This window comes from Bufo gargarizans, chromosome 2 (assembly GCF_014858855.1).
Source record: "Bufo gargarizans isolate SCDJY-AF-19 chromosome 2, ASM1485885v1, whole genome shotgun sequence".
NCBI classification, from domain to species: domain Eukaryota; kingdom Metazoa; phylum Chordata; class Amphibia; order Anura; family Bufonidae; genus Bufo; species Bufo gargarizans.
Genome location: NC_058081.1, coordinates 245573515 through 245591826, shown reverse-complemented (window position 1 = coordinate 245591826; position 18312 = coordinate 245573515). Strand labels below are relative to the sequence as shown.

At 45.2% G+C, this 18312-nt stretch overlaps 1 protein-coding gene across 1 annotated transcript in view; it reads right to left on the bottom strand.

Annotated features, from left to right (window-relative positions):
* HBP1 (HMG-box transcription factor 1) overlaps nucleotides 1-16778 on the bottom strand; it is a 35770-nt gene extending 18992 nt beyond the window's left edge. Inside the window, exons 1-4 of the mRNA XM_044280196.1 lie at nucleotides 16669-16778; nucleotides 4918-5101; nucleotides 2477-2711; nucleotides 1123-1258 (exon numbers count right to left, since the gene is read on the bottom strand). Of these exons, the coding sequence (XP_044136131.1) occupies nucleotides 1123-1258; nucleotides 2477-2711; nucleotides 4918-5101; nucleotides 16669-16683 (570 nt within the window). The 5' untranslated portion in view covers nucleotides 16684-16778. The remainder of the gene's footprint in view (nucleotides 1-1122; nucleotides 1259-2476; nucleotides 2712-4917; nucleotides 5102-16668) is intronic.
* Nucleotides 16779-18312: the final 1534 nt, after the last annotated feature.

Below are 18312 nucleotides of genomic sequence, written 5' to 3'. Positions count from 1 at the left end.
TGACCCAATGTTCACATTTACTGCCATAAGTAATTTAAGGGCTGTCAGAAATCCCCATCTTCACTTCTGTGGAACCAAATGGTTAAAACATGCCCAATCCTTGTATTTCCCAACAACAAACATTGACTGACAGCATTAGATTGTCAGTGGATCCATCTTGTGTGACATGTGCAGCTGATTTAAAGGGGTTGTCTGGTTTCAGGAGAAAACAGACAACCCCTGGCATCCATCCGAAATAAAGAACAGGTGAGTAATTACCTGACAGACGTCATGTCAACAACACGTGATGTCACTGCTGCAGCCAATCACTGGCATCGTCAGGTACACTGTTGAGGCCAGTGACTGGCTGTAAGTGGTCACATGTCGTCGATTTGATGTCACTGCTGCAGATGGGTAAAAAAATCTGGTCAGGAGAACTTGAAATGCAGTGTGGGATCTGAAAATGGACCACCCCTTTAATACAGCCATGCATGTCAGTGAAGTTGGATTATTTTACAATCTAATATTGTCTGCCAACATCTGTTGTTGGGTAAAATATCAAGAGATTTCTAAATTTTAGAGCTGAACCCGGACATACCCATATTTTCACCCAGGCAGCCCCCGTGATGTTAGCATCGGAGCATAAAATGCATGATCGCGCAGGGCAAGGGCACTTTTATTTACAATAACACACTGGCAGGCGGAGGCTTCCACCCAGCAGTGTGTTCGGTGACGTCACCAGCTCTGATGGGCCGGCTTTAGCACTGCCCTTGCTGTTTTACAGGCTAGGGCAGCACTAAAGCCCACCCATCAGTGCCAATGACATCACCGGGCTCACTGCTGGGCGGAAGCCTCTGCCTGGCAGCCCTAAGGAGAGCCCGGTTTGTCAGAAATTGCCTTTGTCCTGCACGATTCAGCGCAGGGCAAAGGAGAGCATCGGAGCATGAACTCATGGGGGGCTGCCTGGGTGAAAATGGGGATATGTCCGGGTTCAGCTCTGAACCCGGAAAATCCTTTAAGTAAAACTATATGAAAAGTATCTATGTAAAATCTGAAGAGGTGACACTTTCATCTGAACCAATATACTTATTAGGAACATGTTCGATCAGACTATTTTGCTCATTGCAATGAATAATAACTCACTCGCTCATGTCTTACTGGTCGTTCTTCCTTCCAATGACTTTTGGATACATTTGACTCACTTTCTGTAGAAACAGGTGGAGGACGGGCATAGGAATGTAAACTTTTGCTGGTAGCTATTATGTGAACAGGTGATGATCTAAAATGAGAAAAACAACCATAAACCACCAGTCCTACAGGGAGCCATACTGTATACAACAGCTGAACAAATTTAGATTAGTACATTTTTAACATAAAATATAAATTCTAAACTTTGGTTCAGAAGCACCTGGTAAACCCCACTAAGGGCTGATTCACATGACCATGTTCGATCCAGGAAACACATTCCATTTGTTATTCGCAGCTCCCCTGACCAGAACTGACTGCATCATTGCTTTTTATAATACATTCATTCCCTATTTGATTTTGGGTTTATTGCACTGTGCTCATATCATCATGTGTGGCTACAATAAAACACTATGATGCAGTGAGTTCCAGTCGGGGTGCACACACATGCATTATGCCCCTTACCTCTGACTCTTAGATGAGACACGCACTATTGACTGTAGCATCAGAGGGGTTAAACAATCAGGATCAGAGTTATCTCCATCTAGCTAAGCTGTATTACACAGCTGGCACCAGCCATGTATGGAGTGTACATAATTTGTGAGCCCACTCAATATACCAAACTACATATTTATGTGGTGCAGCCAGGAAGCGGTTACAGGCAATTTGTCAGCTTCAAAAAAATTGCAAACTAGAGAAGGAGGTGCGTAGCGTAAATGATGCCGAGTCCAATTATGTAATTTGTACACTCACATTTTGACACTGTGCTTCTGCAAATCAGCATTAAATTGCACCGATAGGACTCCCGAGCGCACACTCAAAGAATAGAGGATTACTGCCAGTTTGCAGAAGCATGGTATCAAAATGTGAGTATGGAGATACAAATTACAACTTGATATAATTTGACCCAGCTTCTTTTATACTATATACCACATACTGTGTTGTGCGTGTGTGTGTGTGTGTGTGGTGGGGACCCGGCAATTTCAGAACTGACAAAAGCAGGAAAACAAGAAAATTCAAAATATTTCCATTGATATATTATCAGAATGTTATAGGGGTACTGCAGTGTAATTGCAGCTGTACCACCACTACAATGTAGACGACATATAGGTAAGCAATGGAGAGAACACAGCTCTCGCACTAGCGCCAAAGCCCCTTCAAGCAGCTGCCCAGTAAAGGTGCTGAGAGTCAGACCTTCACCAATATGATATTGATGACCTATATATCCTGAAGATAGGTGGTCAATTTCATGAAACTGGAATACTCCAAGTACATGCTTGGTAGAATGGAGAAGCAAGAAAAAAGGTCTTACCTGTTATAGAATGAACATTGCATTAATGGGCTTTGTGGACTTGTGGCAATATTGGCCAGTTCAGTCAACCAGTTCATCCCATTTCCATAAGAATAGGCACTTTCTGACATATTTGAGGTATTTTGACTCCATGAAGGCACTGTATATTCTTGATGTGATACATTTGCATCAAGGTGGAAAACCTCTGGTGATGATGTAGAGTCAGTCTGAACAGCCTGCAGTTCTGGAAGGTCATCTAAAGAAAAGGATTCAAGGTATAGCTTAAAGGGGTTGTGCAAGTTATATTTATTGATGACTTATCCTCAAAATAGTTCATCAATATCAGATCGCCTGGGGTCCGACACCCACGCCGATCAGCTGTTTGAAGAGGCGCGCGCCGTGCCAGCGCCGCCTCCTCTTCACTGTTTACCTTCTAGCTGTTGCATCTGCAGCGGTGAGCAGGTGTAATTACACCCAAGCCATCCCATTCATTTCAATGGTACGGATCACTCCTTTACAAGTATATGGGAACGATCCGTCCCATTGAAATGAATGGGACGGTTAGGTGTAATTACACCTGCTGACCGCTGCAGATGCAATGGCGAGAAGGTAAACAGTGAAGAGGAGGCGGCGCTGGCATGGCACGCGCCTCCTCTTCAAACAGCTGATGGGCAGGGGTGCCGGGTGTCGGACCCCAGGAGATCTGATATTGATGACATATCCTGAGGATAGGTCATCAACAAATATAACTTGGACAACCCGTTTAATGTGCAAGCTCCATACTCTGTCTCCTACCTATAAAGCAGGGATGTACACCCTTTTTTTGTCCACACTGTCAGACTGAAATAGGGTTTAAAGAGCCCTTGCATGCATGTGGCTCTCTCCATTGTAGTTTCTGAGAGTTACTAAAACAACCAAGTGTTTCATTACTCCCATGAAGCTATAGTGAAGACATCCGCATGGCGATCGCTCAGCAAACACATGAGGATCCCAGAGATGGTCACACAGCACAGCAGTGGTAGTTACATGTCCTTGTTCTTGCACTAAGCATCACTCCTCATCTCTCTGACAAGGAAAACACATGTAAGAAGCCACCGGACACAGACCACCAAGTTCAAGGCCATGGGCTAGTGGGCAAATCATCGCTGTAGAGAGACCTGTGCTGTAGCGACGACGTCTCTGACTACCACATGTGACCACTGAGGCCAATGATTAATTGTAGTTAGGGACATGATTGCTGCAGCTCTAGAAACAAGGATTGCAGGGGAACACCCAACTGGTGGTGTTGGAATGGCAGGGAATTGGCTGGGTAAGGCTTCTATTCTACAATTTGCTGAAATCCCCCTTGAAGGCAACCTGAAGTGCTCAACATTAGCAGCAGGGAATGTAAATCAGAGTTGACTTCTGACTGCATATATATATATGTGTGTATGTGAATAGGTATAGAGCATTCCAATCTCAATGAGAGAAGAAAGCACATACGGTACTAAAAACAGCATTTATAAAATGGATTAACCCCTGATGAGCAGGGTGCTGGGAATCTCTGCCCAATGTCTATGCTAAAGATAGGCAATCAATATTGGATAGGATAAAAGGGTTACCCCACAAACAACATTTAACACTGTCACCTTAGGTGATAAATGTCTGATCGTGTACCACTCTCTCGAAACACGTTACACTGTATTACCTATTTTCATCTCCTCATGACCTTAGCTTTTATTGTTTCATGGTTTCCCAAATAAAGCAGTTTTTTATAGTAGCAGCACTCTGCTTTTTTTATCCTCATCCTTTCTGCGTTTGTTGGTGGGATTCGATGGAATTCCAGGGAGTGGATTTGCAGCTGTCGCCAGTTCAAGGCAGCCCACACGTGTTGTCTAGAGTTGTGCCCGGGGGTGCACACCTCTGTAGTCATTCTGTGGATACCATTACCTGGTTGGGTTTCACACAGGATAGCACTCTTGCAGCGTTTTTTTGTATAGAATTACTAACATGTATGTGCCTTGTATTTGTCTAAAAAGTGATGCAAATTGTCGCAACTAGGGTTTCTACAACTTTTTTACTCTTACTCAAAAAATCAGTCTCAAAGTAATCCAACCAATAGTTGGTACAGAGTCAGAGAAAAGTGTCTATCTCTGCTCCAGCCTGAGCCCCAGTGATAAATCCAGTGCAGGGCTACAAAGGCGGTCTAAGCCTATGGCATCTGTAGGATTAGTAAATCTGATCCGGTCCCCCAATCATGTTTTCATCCAGGAAACATCACTCCATATTTGCTTTATTCAGAGCAAAAGAATTAAACGTACTGTAGATGCCATTGAAATTAGTAAGGCGTCCACTGATGCGAATGGAAACACTGATGAATAAATTGGAATAAAGCAGATTGATATATCTTGGGAAATGATGACAATATATGTTTTATACAGTATATGGAAACTATAAAATGCATTTATTAGCAAAACCCATACCAAGTTCCATGTGATCATCAGAAGACTCGTAACCTGGCGAAGATGGGAGACGTTCATCACACTTCAGCACTTCCAGAGATTCATCCATTGCTGTAGGTCTTTTGTCCATTACCAACTGGACTTTCTGTACTGTATTGGGCATGTCCTTTGTCTTCACTTCCCACACCATATTATAGCACTTAAACTAAGGAGACCATAGAAAAAGAAAGCAGTGTTGATCTGATGTACAAATGAAATCACCACAACAGCATAGACTAAGTAAAAAGCAAGAAAGGTCCAATTTACAATATAAAAGTACAATACAAAGAGGTAGAGACTATTCAGACAACCATGAACATCTATGAAAGAAGGCACCATTTCAGTCATAACTAGTCTTCTGTGACATACTTACCTGCTCTGATAACCATCACACCATACACCACTGCCATTACGTTTTACACTGACAGAAAGAGAATCTGTCACTAAATACTTCTCAATATAACCAGCTGGGAGATGTGCCCATCGGTTGGGGTGCTTCTGTACCAAACATGGAGGGAAGGTGGGAGACTTTGTGGCCAGATGTGATTACGTCTTCAATGCCTGGCCCTGTGAAGGTGGTGATGGCGCAGCCTGTAGGAGTGGGCGGCACGAACTAGGGCATCCAGGGACTCACTTACGAGATGGTACCAACATCATTAGTTTCAGATGACAAGGGCATATCTCCCATGTCAACTGGTTTTATTGAGAGTTAGGCCTCATGCACACGACTGTGGTGTGTTTTGCGGTCCGCAAATCGCAGATCCACAAAATAAGGAACGGAACGGGGGGCCTATTGTAGAAATGCCTATTCCTGTCCGCAAAATGGACAAGAATAGGACATGTTGTATATTTTTTTGCAGGGGCACGGAACGGAGCAACGGATGCGGACAGCACATGGAGTGCTGTCCGCATCTTTTGCGGCCCCATTGAAGTGAATGGGTCCACACCCGAGCCACAAAAACTGCAGCTCGGATGCGGACCCGAACAACAGTCGTGTGCATGAGGCCTTAGCGACAGATTCCCTACAAAGTAGGTCACTGTCTTTATGTCAGGGTCTGTGTGGAGTAGATATTATAAAGGCGTCTAAATCCTGGCCAAGCTGCAAACTACATCCATTTTACAGTATAATGCGCCAAGAAAGGCAAATAAACATTGATAAATGTGAGTGTTTTCCACACAGGCCGTTACACTACGGTACAGAAATATAGTTTTATGGGGAAAAATTCACTATAACTTGTTATTTCATACATGTATATTTCTGCTCATTCTGGGCTCTGAAGTCAAGAAGCCGGTCCTATCGGTGACTGACAGCCTGCCCTCTATGGCTATGTATACACAGATAGCTGTCAATCACTGATAGGACCACCTCCTGCTCTATATTGTGCTGCCTGCAGATTATTTTACATTTCCAAGAAGACAGGTTCCCTTTAAAGGCACTTTCTGATAATAGTGATGTTTTATCAAGTACTCGCAGCCTGCCCCTTGAAGTATAGCATTCATACTTACCTGCTCCAAGGCGCTCCAGTCCTCCTCGCTGCCTCCATCTTCTGGTCCCTGCACTGTTTTCTTAATGGTCACATCCCCCACTTCAGCGGTGACGTGCTGCTTGTGGTCACATCACTGTTGAAGCCAGTCATTGGCTGGAGCGGTGCATGTGACCATGACCACGCACCAACGGATGTAAATAGTGCGGGGATAGGAGGCTGCAGAGACGCCTGAAGCATTGTGGAGCAGGTATGTATGAACATTATAAATATTACTAGAAACCCCGACTTGTCAATTTCTGTTGTGGACTTGACATCTTGAATGTAGCAGAGGCAGCACTTGCCAAACATGGACTGCTCATGGGTCAACTGAACCAAACTTAGATCATCATAGAACCCAAAGGTGATCTCTTTCTGGTTCAGTTGAACATATGGAGGACTAGGTTTAGCAGCAACTAAACTGTGCTTGCATTATGGCGGTCTGGAAGTGGCCACAGAGGATGGATCCTTTTCCATAGGGTGAAACACAACGTTAGAGGAGAACATAGAGGCATTACCCATGAAGCCTCCATACACTATGAGGGGCTGTGTAGAAGTGTGTCGCTGGGAACATACTGGCCAGCTCCTTAACAATGGGGTGCCTATTTGTAGGTGATTCTTGAAGTATTCATACATTGTAGAATCACATTACATCTGGTCCACAGCCAACCACCCTCAACATGTTGGAAGCATCAATACAGTTACAATATAGTTGTGTCCCCTTTGCAGACAGATTTTTTGTATTAACATTAAAGGGAACCTGTTACCAGGAAATTCCCTATTAAACCACACGTAATGCTTTGTAGTAATAATAATCAGGCCAGTTCTCTGGGATGGGCATTGTAAGAGTCCTTTTACATAGACCGATCGGGAACCTAGCAGATGCTCCCACTAACTGCGGATTATCAGCGGCGAGGAGGGCTGCACTTACATGACCAGGAATAATCCGCTTCTATGGGGACAAGAGATCAATGTATTGCTCGCCTGTCCCCACACAGTGGAGGGGATTGCTACATGTAAATGCATCCCTCACCTCCACTGACAATTAGGTTGGTTCATTGCTGATAATTGTCTGAAACATCAGCCTTTAGTGATTAGTTGGAATTCATATGCAAAATGAGCAGTTAGGTGTACCAAGACGAGACCCAAGCAACTTGGTGCACCCTTGCTCCTCCTGCCAGGCTTTCAATCTCCTTGATTGGCAGAGCCAGGAAAGAGAACTATGAAGGAACCTTGCAATGTCAATAAAGTGTGCACAGAGTGGCTTGGGCCCGCCCTCGGTGCACTTAACTAAAAGTACTTTTTCTCCAAAATGAAGGAACGGATCACTAAGTGAAAGGAATCATTATATTCAGCTGAGCTAGCTCTACAAGACTAACGCTGTTTTCACACCTGAGCGTTCTGAAAGGAGCGCTCTGTATGCGCGATTGTACCGGCGTTTGCAATCGCGCATACAGAGACAAGCGAACGCCCATTGTCGCGCGTTCCCGGAAGTCTATGTACAGGAACGCACGACAAGATGCCCCAAAGAGGCTCATGTACTTCTTGGGGCGTCGGGCGTTTTACAGCGCGATCGTACGCACTGTAAAACGCTCAGGTGAGAACCATTCCAATAGGGAATCATTGGTTATTGCCCGTTGAGCGTTTTGCAGCGCGTAGGAACGCGCTGTAAAACGCTCAGGTCTGAACCCAGCTTTAGGGATTTATCAAAACTGGTGCAAAGGAAAAGTGACAATTTCCCATAGCAACCAGATTCCATCTTTAGGTTTTCAGAGCTCCTTTGGAAAATAAAAGGATCAATCTGAATGCTATGGGCAAATAACCAAATTACGTACCGGTAATTCCCTTTTCATGAATCCTCCATGACGGCATACCATGAGAGATGACCCGCCTCCAACCAGGTAGGGACAGGAAGTATAAATTTGACTCTCCTCCGGCTCCTCCTCAGTGTCTTTCTGGATCGACAGCCTAGAGAGTGTTCTTTCGAATCTTTTATTTTTTTATTTTTTTATTTTTTTTTGCACACCATCACCTATGTGTAGGCCTATCATATTCTTATGAACGTATATACATTACATATAATTTTTGATATATATATATATATATTTTTTTATTTTTTTTAGGGTGGGAAACCCCTATGCCGTCATGGAGGATTCATGAAAAGGGAATTACCGGTAAGTAATTTGGTTTTTCCCTTTCATCCTCCATGACGGCATACCATGAGATATAACATATTAACAACTTAGGGGGGGATTATAGCTTGAAGGACTTTCCTCCCAAAGGCTAGATCTTGACCTGCCTTAACATGGATTCTGTAATGTTTAATAAAAGTATTAGGGCTAGACCAGGTGGCTGCCCTACAAATTTGCTCTAATGAAGCGTTAGCCCTCTCTGCCTAAGAGGCCGAAACCGATCTCGTAGAATGGACTGTAAAGGCTTCTGGAGGTGATTTCCCTAGCGCTTTATATGAATCTGAGATCGCCGTCTTAATCCATCTTGAAATGGTATTTTTTGTCGCTCTCTGCCCTTTGTTTATGCCAAGAAACTGAACAAACAAGGAGTCAGTCTTTCTGAAAGCCTTCGTGGCCTCTAAATATATAAGCACTGCTCTCCGCACATCCAATTTATGAAACCTCTCCTCCCCTTCTGTTTTCGGATTGTCGCAAAACGAGGGAACCAATATTTCTTCTTGCCTGTGAAAATTAGACAACTTTGGGAAGGAAGGAGTTGTCCAATTTAAACGTAATTCTATCTGCAGAGATAACACAGAAAGGTTCATTAATTTTCAGGGCCTGGATTTCACTAACCCTGCGGGCTGATGTAATTGCTACTAAGAACAGGGTCTTAAGTGTTATATATTTTATAGAGACAGATGATAAAGGTTCAAAGGGGCTTTCTGTTAAGCCTGATAAAACTAAATTAAGATCCCATGGTGGAGTCATAGCTTTCAATGACGGTCTCAGTCTATCTGCCCCTTTAAGGAATCTGACAACCCAAGAATGATTGGCAATTTTTTCATCAAAAACTGCACTAAGGGCTGATACGTGAACCCTCAGAGTATTGGGACGAAGACCTTTCTCCAGCCCAGACTGTAAGAAACCTAGAACTGAAAGGACTGAAAAATTTTCAGGGGATACTTTTTCTTTTACACACCAGGTATTAAAGGCTCTCCAAACCTTATTATAGATCTTAGAGGTTGTCTCCTTTCTACTAGCCGACATAGTATTGATGACGGGATCTGTCAGGCCTTTAGCTTTTAAGATCAACCTTTCAGGTTCCAAGCTGCCAAAAGCAGCTTTTCCACCTCGGGATGGAGAAGTGGACCCTGCGACAACAAATCCTGATCCCAAGGAAGGATCCATGGACTTTGGATTGACATGATCTTCAAAAGAGGAAACCATGATTTTTTGGGCCATAAGGGGGCTATCAAAATAACATGGGCTTTGTCTTGCCTTATCTTCTTTATCACTCGAGACATTAGTTGCAGGGGGGGAAGGCATAAGCTAGATGGAACCTCCATTTTATTGAAAAGGCATCTATGCCTTCGCTTTTGTCTCTTGGATTGAGGGAAAAGAAACGGTCTACTTTTGCGTTTGTGGCTGATGCAAAGAGGTCTATTTGGGGAACTCCCCACTTTTGGGTTATTTGGAGAAAAACTTCTTCCTTTAGACTCCACTCTGTTCGACATATCTTGACCCTGCTTAGGAAGTCTGCTTTTACATTTAAGCTTCCTTTTAAATGGACTGCTGAAAGGGATCTTATATTTCCTTCTGCCCAGGAAAAAATCCTTTCTGTTATTTGGCTCAGACATAGGCTTCTTGTTCCACCCTGATGGTTTAAATACGCTACCACTGTGGTGTTGTCTGATCTTATTTGGACATCCTTTCCCTCTATGTCTTGACTCGCCACTTTTATGGCCTCCCAAACTGCCATCAATTCCTTTTGGTTTGAGGACAAAATCTTCTGGTGGTTTGCCCAGGCCCCCTGGAAATAGTGATGAGAGTAATGCGCTCCCCACCCCCAAGGACTTGCATCTGTAGTGATGAAAACCTGTTCCTCCGTATTCCACGGAATTCCCTGGCGTAGGTGGTTTACTTGTTTCCACCACTGAAGACTCTGGTTCAACGAAACAGGAACCAGAACTGTCTGTTCCAATGAGCTCTGGCTTCTGTCCCAGCAGGCCAGTGTCCACTGCTGTAGAATTCGAGAGTGGAACTGAGCCCACTTTACTGCAGGGATGCAAGAGGTCAGGGTCCCTTGTAGTCTCATAGCCTCTCGTATCGAACAGGATGGACGACTCTGAAACCGTGAGACCTTTTCTACCACTCCAGAGACTTTTTGTTCTGTAAGAGACGTCCTCTGACGAGTGGTGTCTAGGGAGAGACCCAAGAAAATTATTTCCTGGGACGGGACTGGCTTTGATTTTTCCCAATTTATTAGCCATCCCGCCAGATACAGCGTCTGGCAGGTCACAAAGAGATTGTTCTCTAGTGACTGTTTTGACTCGCCTACTATCAGTAGGTCGTCTAAATACGGAATGATCAAGATATTCCTCCTTCTCAGGTGGGCCACCAGTTCCAGCATCCCCTTTGTGAAGACCCTGGGGGCCGAGGTTATCCCAAAGGGTAATACCTGGAACTGAAAATGGAACAGATCTTTCCCCAAATAAACCGCTATCCGCAGGAATTTTTGGGACTGTTTGCATACCGGAATGTGGTAGTATGCGTCTCTTAAGTCTAGGGAGGCTAAAAAGTCTCCCTTTTTCAGCAGATTCATGGTTGATCTTATTGTCTCCATTTTGAATTTGTTGTACTGTATGAACTTAAGTTTTTTAGGTTTATTATTAACCGAAATTTTCCGTCTGTTTTTTTTTTACTAGAAAAACGGTTGAATAATATCCCTGACCTTTTTGAGAATAGGGAACCGGAATTATGGCCTTTTGAGCCAGTAGCTTCCGAATCCCTTCTTCCAGATTTGTTTGGAGAACAGCTGTCTTTTGAATGGGAGTTACCCTGAAAATATTTGAGGGAGGAGGAAGACTGAAAACTATTTTGTAGCCTTCTGATATCGTATTTAAGACCCAAGGGTTTGTTGTAATCTTTTCCCAGTAGTCTAAAAAAGAACTTAGTCTCCCTCCTACCTGAGCACTGGCGTCATTGCTTTGACGGTTCTGTATTCTTTGTAGAAAACAGGTACCCTCTATTCTTCTGGCTTCTTCCCCTTGACCAGCCTGAGTCCCTGTTCGTTTTCTTTGCTTGAAAGGGGGTCCCTTTTTTAACTCTCCGAAAGGGAAATTTCCTCTTCCCAGAATCTCTGGGAAAGGTCTTCTTAGAATCGGAAGCCTTTTCTAGGATAGACTCTAAATCCTCTCCAAACAATAAATTACCATGAAAAGGTAAGGTACATAATTTTAATTTTGAACTGACCTCACCTGACCAGGATTTTAACCAGAGGGACCTTCTTGCCACGACCGCTAACCCAGATGCCTTAGCAGCTATCCTGACAGATTCCGCAGTGGAATCCGATAGGAAATCCACAGCTTTGATTAAGAGAGGAAAGGAATCTTTAAGATCACCATATGTATTTCCGCCTCTCAGTAAGGATTCTAACTGCGTGAGCCATTTCTTTAATGATCTGGATACTGAAGTTGCAGCTAGGTTTGGTTTGAACAGGGCCGCACAAGCTTCCCATGTCTTTTTAAGAGTCTGATCTGTCTTTTTATCCATGGGGTCCCTTAATGACCCCATGTCTTCAAATGGTAAGGCATTAGGACCCTTCACTAATTTAGATAGAGAAACGTCTATCTTGGGACAGGTAGTTAACAAAGCTTCATCTTCGCTAGAAAAGGGGAGTCGTCGCCTTATTGTCTTAGGAATGAATAGTTTCCTATCCGGGGACCTCCATTCTCTTTTAATTAGATTGTGCATGTTTTTATGTACCGGAAAGCCTCGGTTAGATCTCTGCTCAAATCCACTGAACATCTCGTCATGGACTGATCTACAGATTTTTTCGTCAGAAAGATCCGTAGTGGCTCTAACTGCCTAAATTAATTCTCTAGTATCCTCAGATGAAAAGATAGTTTTTAAATTCTGAATCTGACCCAGAATCTTCAGACCCGAGTTCACCTGATTCTGAATCCTCCTCTAATTCTAAATCAGATGTTTTTGTCGCTGGTCCCTGCGCCTGTTTGGAGCAGGAAGGGATTAATGAGGTGTCTGACATAGCAGCCCTGATTTCTTCCCTAATTGTGTTTTTAAGTTCTTCTTTTAGGGACGGAACTAAATCTTTAGAAATGTTGTCCGTGCATTTTTTTTACACACTTTCCTAGCAGAAGAATCAGAAAGTTTAATAGAACAGAGACTGCACTTTTTTGCCCTCTGACTAGATTTTGCTTTCTGAGCACTCTCTCTCGCTCTGCACACATACAGAAAGAAAGAAAATACATAAGGGTTAATCTAACAGAATATACTGCCTTTACCCTTGTCCTGGTACATTACTCACTGGTACGGTCTGAGTGTTCTCCATAATTTCACCTGGATCCAGCATGATCTTTTTTAGGGTAACAAGAGTCATTGTTCCCCCCTTAAATAGTTTTACCTCAAGACCTCAGATCAGAGGACGACCTCCGCCATAATCCTGCGCGTTTTTTGAATTTTCCCGCCGCCGCCGGCATGCGATCCACCGCCCGGAAGTGCTCTCAGGCCCCATACCGGAAGTAAGCTGTGGAACGCATGGCGCGCGTCCACTTCCGGTGACGACACTGTGAGCGCCGGCCATGCCGGATCGCAGTGTGGAGTTTAAGGAAACCGACCGGAGGGACTCCCTGAGTGTCCGGCCCCACGTGGACCTGTCTGCCCGCGCCAGCAGCAGGTAAGAGACAGGTCTTTCAGAGCCCGACTCCCCCAATAGGGGACCGGACTCTGCTGCCTCCTCACATGGCATCTACTTCTTTCTTCATGGTCGGCGACCATAAGGGAAAACCTATCTCCTACCTGGAGGGACAGGAAGACACTGAGGAGGAGCCGGAGGAGAGTCAAATTTATACTTCCTGTCCCTACCTGGTTGGAGGCGGGTCATCTCTCATGGTATGCCGTCATGGAGGATGAAAGGGAAAAAGCTGGTTTTCCTTTTGGCTTGGTTTATCACGATGACAGTCCCCAATGAATGATCCATATGGAAGTGATAGAGAAAGATGCTACAGGGGTGTATAACTGTTCGTTACATATTTATTAACCCTTGGTGATGCTCCTTCAGACAAGCTGGTAGACGCTGATACATGTCAGACTAGAAAAGATGAGAACATACTGAGGCAGATTTAGGGAGCATGCGGCAGACTTTTTGGAGACATTTCTGCAACTGAAAATCAGTTCCATTCATCTGAATGAGGCTTGCAGAAATCCATGCACATGCTGTTAAAGAGGACCTTCCACCGATTATGACATTGTGAACTAAGAATACAGACATGGAGAGCGGCGCCCGGGGATCTCACTGCACTTACTAATATCCCCGGGCGCCGCTCCGTTCTCCCGGTATGCCCTCGGGTATCTTCGCTCACTAAGTTATAGTAGGCGGAGATTTTAGTCACTAAGTTATGGTAGGCGGAGTCTGCCCTTGTTCTGCTGTAGTGCTGGCCAATCGCAGCACAGAGTTCACAGCCTGGGAGAAAATAACCTCCCAGGCTGTGAGCTCTACGCTGCGATTGGCCAGCGCTACAGCAGAACAAGGGCAGACTCCGCCTACCATAACTTTGTGAGCGAAGATACCGGAGGGCATAGCAGGAGAACGGAGCGGTGCCCGGGGATAATAGTAGGTGCAGTGAGATCCCCGGGCGCCGCTCTCCATGTCTGTATAGTTAGTTCACAGTGTCATAATTGGTGAAAGGTCCTCTTTAAACAACCCATTCAGATGAATGGAACTGATTTTCAGTCGCAGAAATGTCTGCAAAATAAAAAATAAAAAAATAAAAAATAATAATCTGCCACAGGTGAAGGCACCCTTGTAAAATCTGCCATGAGATACATGACATCTATATAACTGTCTGGACGTATTAGCTGCATGTCTTCCTCGTGGCTGAGTTTCTAATTCAGGAGCGTGGATTTCTTGCCAAAACGTAGTATGTATGCCATTCTCCATGGGTGACCCCAGGCATACACCGGAGGTCTTCCACAATGTGATTCATAGAAAGCTATTGACTTACAGCAGGAACCAGGTTGCGTGGCTCAGTCAGGATACTAGTCATCTCTCCACATGTCTATTCTCTAGCATCACCTGATACAATAATCCTCCACCTAAGGGAACCTCAAGCTATATATAGTGTGAGCTTAACACAGCGTGAGGAAAAATACGCCAGCTCCTAATCCAACAGCCACCCCTAGTGGTTAATATTTAGTCAATAGGATTTTATTCTTGCAATAAGGGACCATTAACACAAGGTTTTCACAGCCAGCAAATTACGCATCCGCAAAACACGGTTCCCTATGATAAAAATGCTCTTTCTTTTTTTGTGGGCAAAATTGCAGAAAGGATGTGCCCATAGCAACAGCTCCATTAGAAAATGAAAGGTGGAATCTGATTGGTTGCTATGGGCAACTTAAGCCAGTTCTAGGTTACACCACTTTTGATCAATCTCCCCCTTTCACTTTAAACTGCTGTGGTAAAACGAAAGCTGCACTGTGATTGGTTGCCATGGGCAAGTGTTTTTTTTAGACAACATAGGTAAATCTGTTAAAATATAATCAAATAAAAACCTTGCTCATGGTGTACAGAGCCTCTTTCCTATGCAATGTATAGGTCATTGGGGAAAGGCTTTCTGCATGCTCGGTGAAGGAACAGAGCTGCCATTGGTTTCCTGAAATCCGCTAAGGCAAGGCACTGGAGACCTAGAGGCAATGCACCATGGGAAAATAATACGCAAAGAGTAGTGTCGAGCGAACTTGTGTTTTTAATGTTATCTAAGAATTCCATTATAGATTCCGCTACCATGGACTATAATTCATCCATAACAGAATTCTAGGATAACCCAAACCTTGTACGCCGAACTGGAAAACAGAGGTTCACTGATCCCTAGCAGAGGTATTTCCCAGAGAAAGAGATCCAAGACATGGCACTCTGCCAGCCAGAACCCTATTCCGTACTGACGAGGGGCAGCCACCCTAAAACAGCGGTCTGCAGATGGGTATTGGACTTGGCTATTTCCCTCATCATGTCCCTAGGATTGTTAAACAAAAAAACACAGCCTTTGATTCATAAAGAGCCACTTCCAGAAGGTGGCGCTAGTGAGACGGTTCTTAGCATAGAGAAAGGCGGTCATAAGAGACTCAGCCTTGGTGACCTATTTCACCACATCAACCTAAATGGCTGATAAACTGCAAACATCTAAAAAAATAAAACTGAAGGGAGCAATAAATAACTTGAGTAGAGAAATCTTTCCCCGGAGAAGAGTCAGCGCAGGGATCCAGGGTGGGGGCTCTGAAGGGGCAGAGAACTGAAGTAGAACGACAATCAGGAAACTAGAACCTAGCCAGCTCCTCTCGTCACGTGACCGCGCTGTTTATAACCTAGCCGCGCATGCGCACACGCTTCCTCCATTCATTCACTTCACCGTAGTATGTGGGAATCGCTGCCGATATCACCGCAGCGCCATAACTGACGGCCTGTAGACGGGGAGGTCTTTACAGAATCCCCCCCACTGACAGACCCCGTGCGGGGTTAGTGGTAGTCAAACGAAAGGACGAACTAGCTGTATAGCGCCCCCCTATGGTAAGAGCGTTCATTCCAGACTGAACGCCATTGGGGAAAGAGACGCGACTGTAAAACACGAAGGATTATCCGGTAACGCTGCGTTAGCGCTCCCAGTACAGCGCTATAGACTGCGGGGGCATGTCCGGGCCGGCAGAGGCACAGCGGAGGGGAAGGCTCGGGGATGAATGAGCAGCTGTGAGAGGCGGACAGGACGAGGCTGGCCGCCCGCTGTACACGGAGCCTGCCGGACACTGCCCGGAAATGAATGAACTTTCCTAAGCGGAGCCGACAACACCGACAAAAACAATGAACGTCACAGGCTGCGTCTAGGAGCGCGCAACGACTGCCAGCCTCCCCGTCGCACCGCACCGCACCGTGCCCCGCGTCAGCCGCAGCCCGGTCCCCGCCCGCCGGCCTGTGTCATGTCACAAACCGCACTTGTCAACACAAACTTTCTTTATCTACTTACCAAACCCGTCGCCATTACCTAATCGCTACCCCCATAAAATGACTTGGGGGGCAGGCGTTACACGAGAACTTGAACTCCCATTGGCTGCACAGTAAATCTGTCAGGCAAACCGCACTTCTGATTGGCGAAAAGTTATGCCTGTCAGCTATTGGCTACCACAGTGGACGAGGAGACGTTCGCTCATTGGCCTAGCTGCATGACAATCAATTAGAGCCTGGCAATCCGATTGGCTAGTTGAGGAATGTTTTGTCAACGTTGATCGGAGTTTTCGGACTGCGGGGCTTATGGGGAATGTAGTTTGAGCGTCGCCTCATGTGTATGTGTTTAGGGCGGTAGGCGACTACATGTCACACAATGCATAGCGGGCTGGGTTAGTGATTGTAAACAAGAGTCACTGGGACACGTGTATCATATTGTGCTTGTTATGATTCTGAGAATGAGCTGAAAGAGGGCGCTGGTTTGACGTGTCTTCATACTTTCCACTGGCAGGGCGAGAAAGTAACAGCTGCTGTGGCCGCCACCATTTTACTATATATAGCCCTATGGATAGTTCGAAGAGTCTTAAAACATAAGGTATTAAACATTAGCTTGTGTGGGATCACTAACGGCCAGTGACTATATTATTATTAGAGCGCCATTCATTCCATAGCGGTGCACATACATAATACAGACAATCGCACTAAGCATGAACAAACTGGTACATGACGTGCCTCTACACGAATCAAAAGGGGTCTGCTTTCCTTCTAGAAGCAGACCGCCATATTTTTTGTCCATGTGGTACCCATGGATGCGCAATGGACTGCGCATGCAAAGAATTCAAACCCGTAAAGGGTGCAGGTCACGCCTCTGTTTTTCCGCTCAGGGTACACACTACTTTGGTATGTGTGATTGTCTCATGGAACACTGACATGGAGATATGCCGCCCCCCCCCCCCCCAACCGTCCTGGATCACGGTGGGACAGCCCCAGGGATAGACCCTACAAAGAAATCTCCAAGTGGGCCGATGTCCGGACATCCGTTCAAACCCTCTTCACGGCCACCGGCTGGGTACATAACATTCGGATCATCAGGTGCCCTTCTGAACTCAACGATATGACTGTCCTCAGTACGGTGACACAGGAGAACACTGTGGTGAGGACAGCTGCACTACAGTATTGCTGACCCAACCTATTTTTGTTGTCCCTGCCTACTGTCAGTTTTGAACCCGCCTACAACATGGGGCCACTTTTCGTTTTTTTTTCCCCCCAGAGCTATTTTAAGTTCCCAGTCTGCCCCTGGATTTGAGGCATTGTCCCAGGAAGGCTGTTGCATGTCCCTATTTCAGTTGTATCTCTGTCCTAAGAAGCAGACACACAATGGTGAAGCAGAAAGGGGTTCGCTCCCTGGTCCACCAGTCACCATGTGTTAGCTACTGGGAGCAGCTTGGCCGCAAGAAGCCTGCACTGAAGGATGAGCTGAATTTGTCGTGGTAGAGGGGCTAGGCTAAGTGATCATTCATTTTGGAGGCACCAGGGGGCATCATGCTGCATGGGAGTCACCAAGGGGACATCATATTGTCTGAGATGTTTACTTTGTGAAGGTACTAAAGGGCATCATTATTGTGAGGGGATGCTAAGGTGACATTCTGTTTTGGGGCACTAAGGG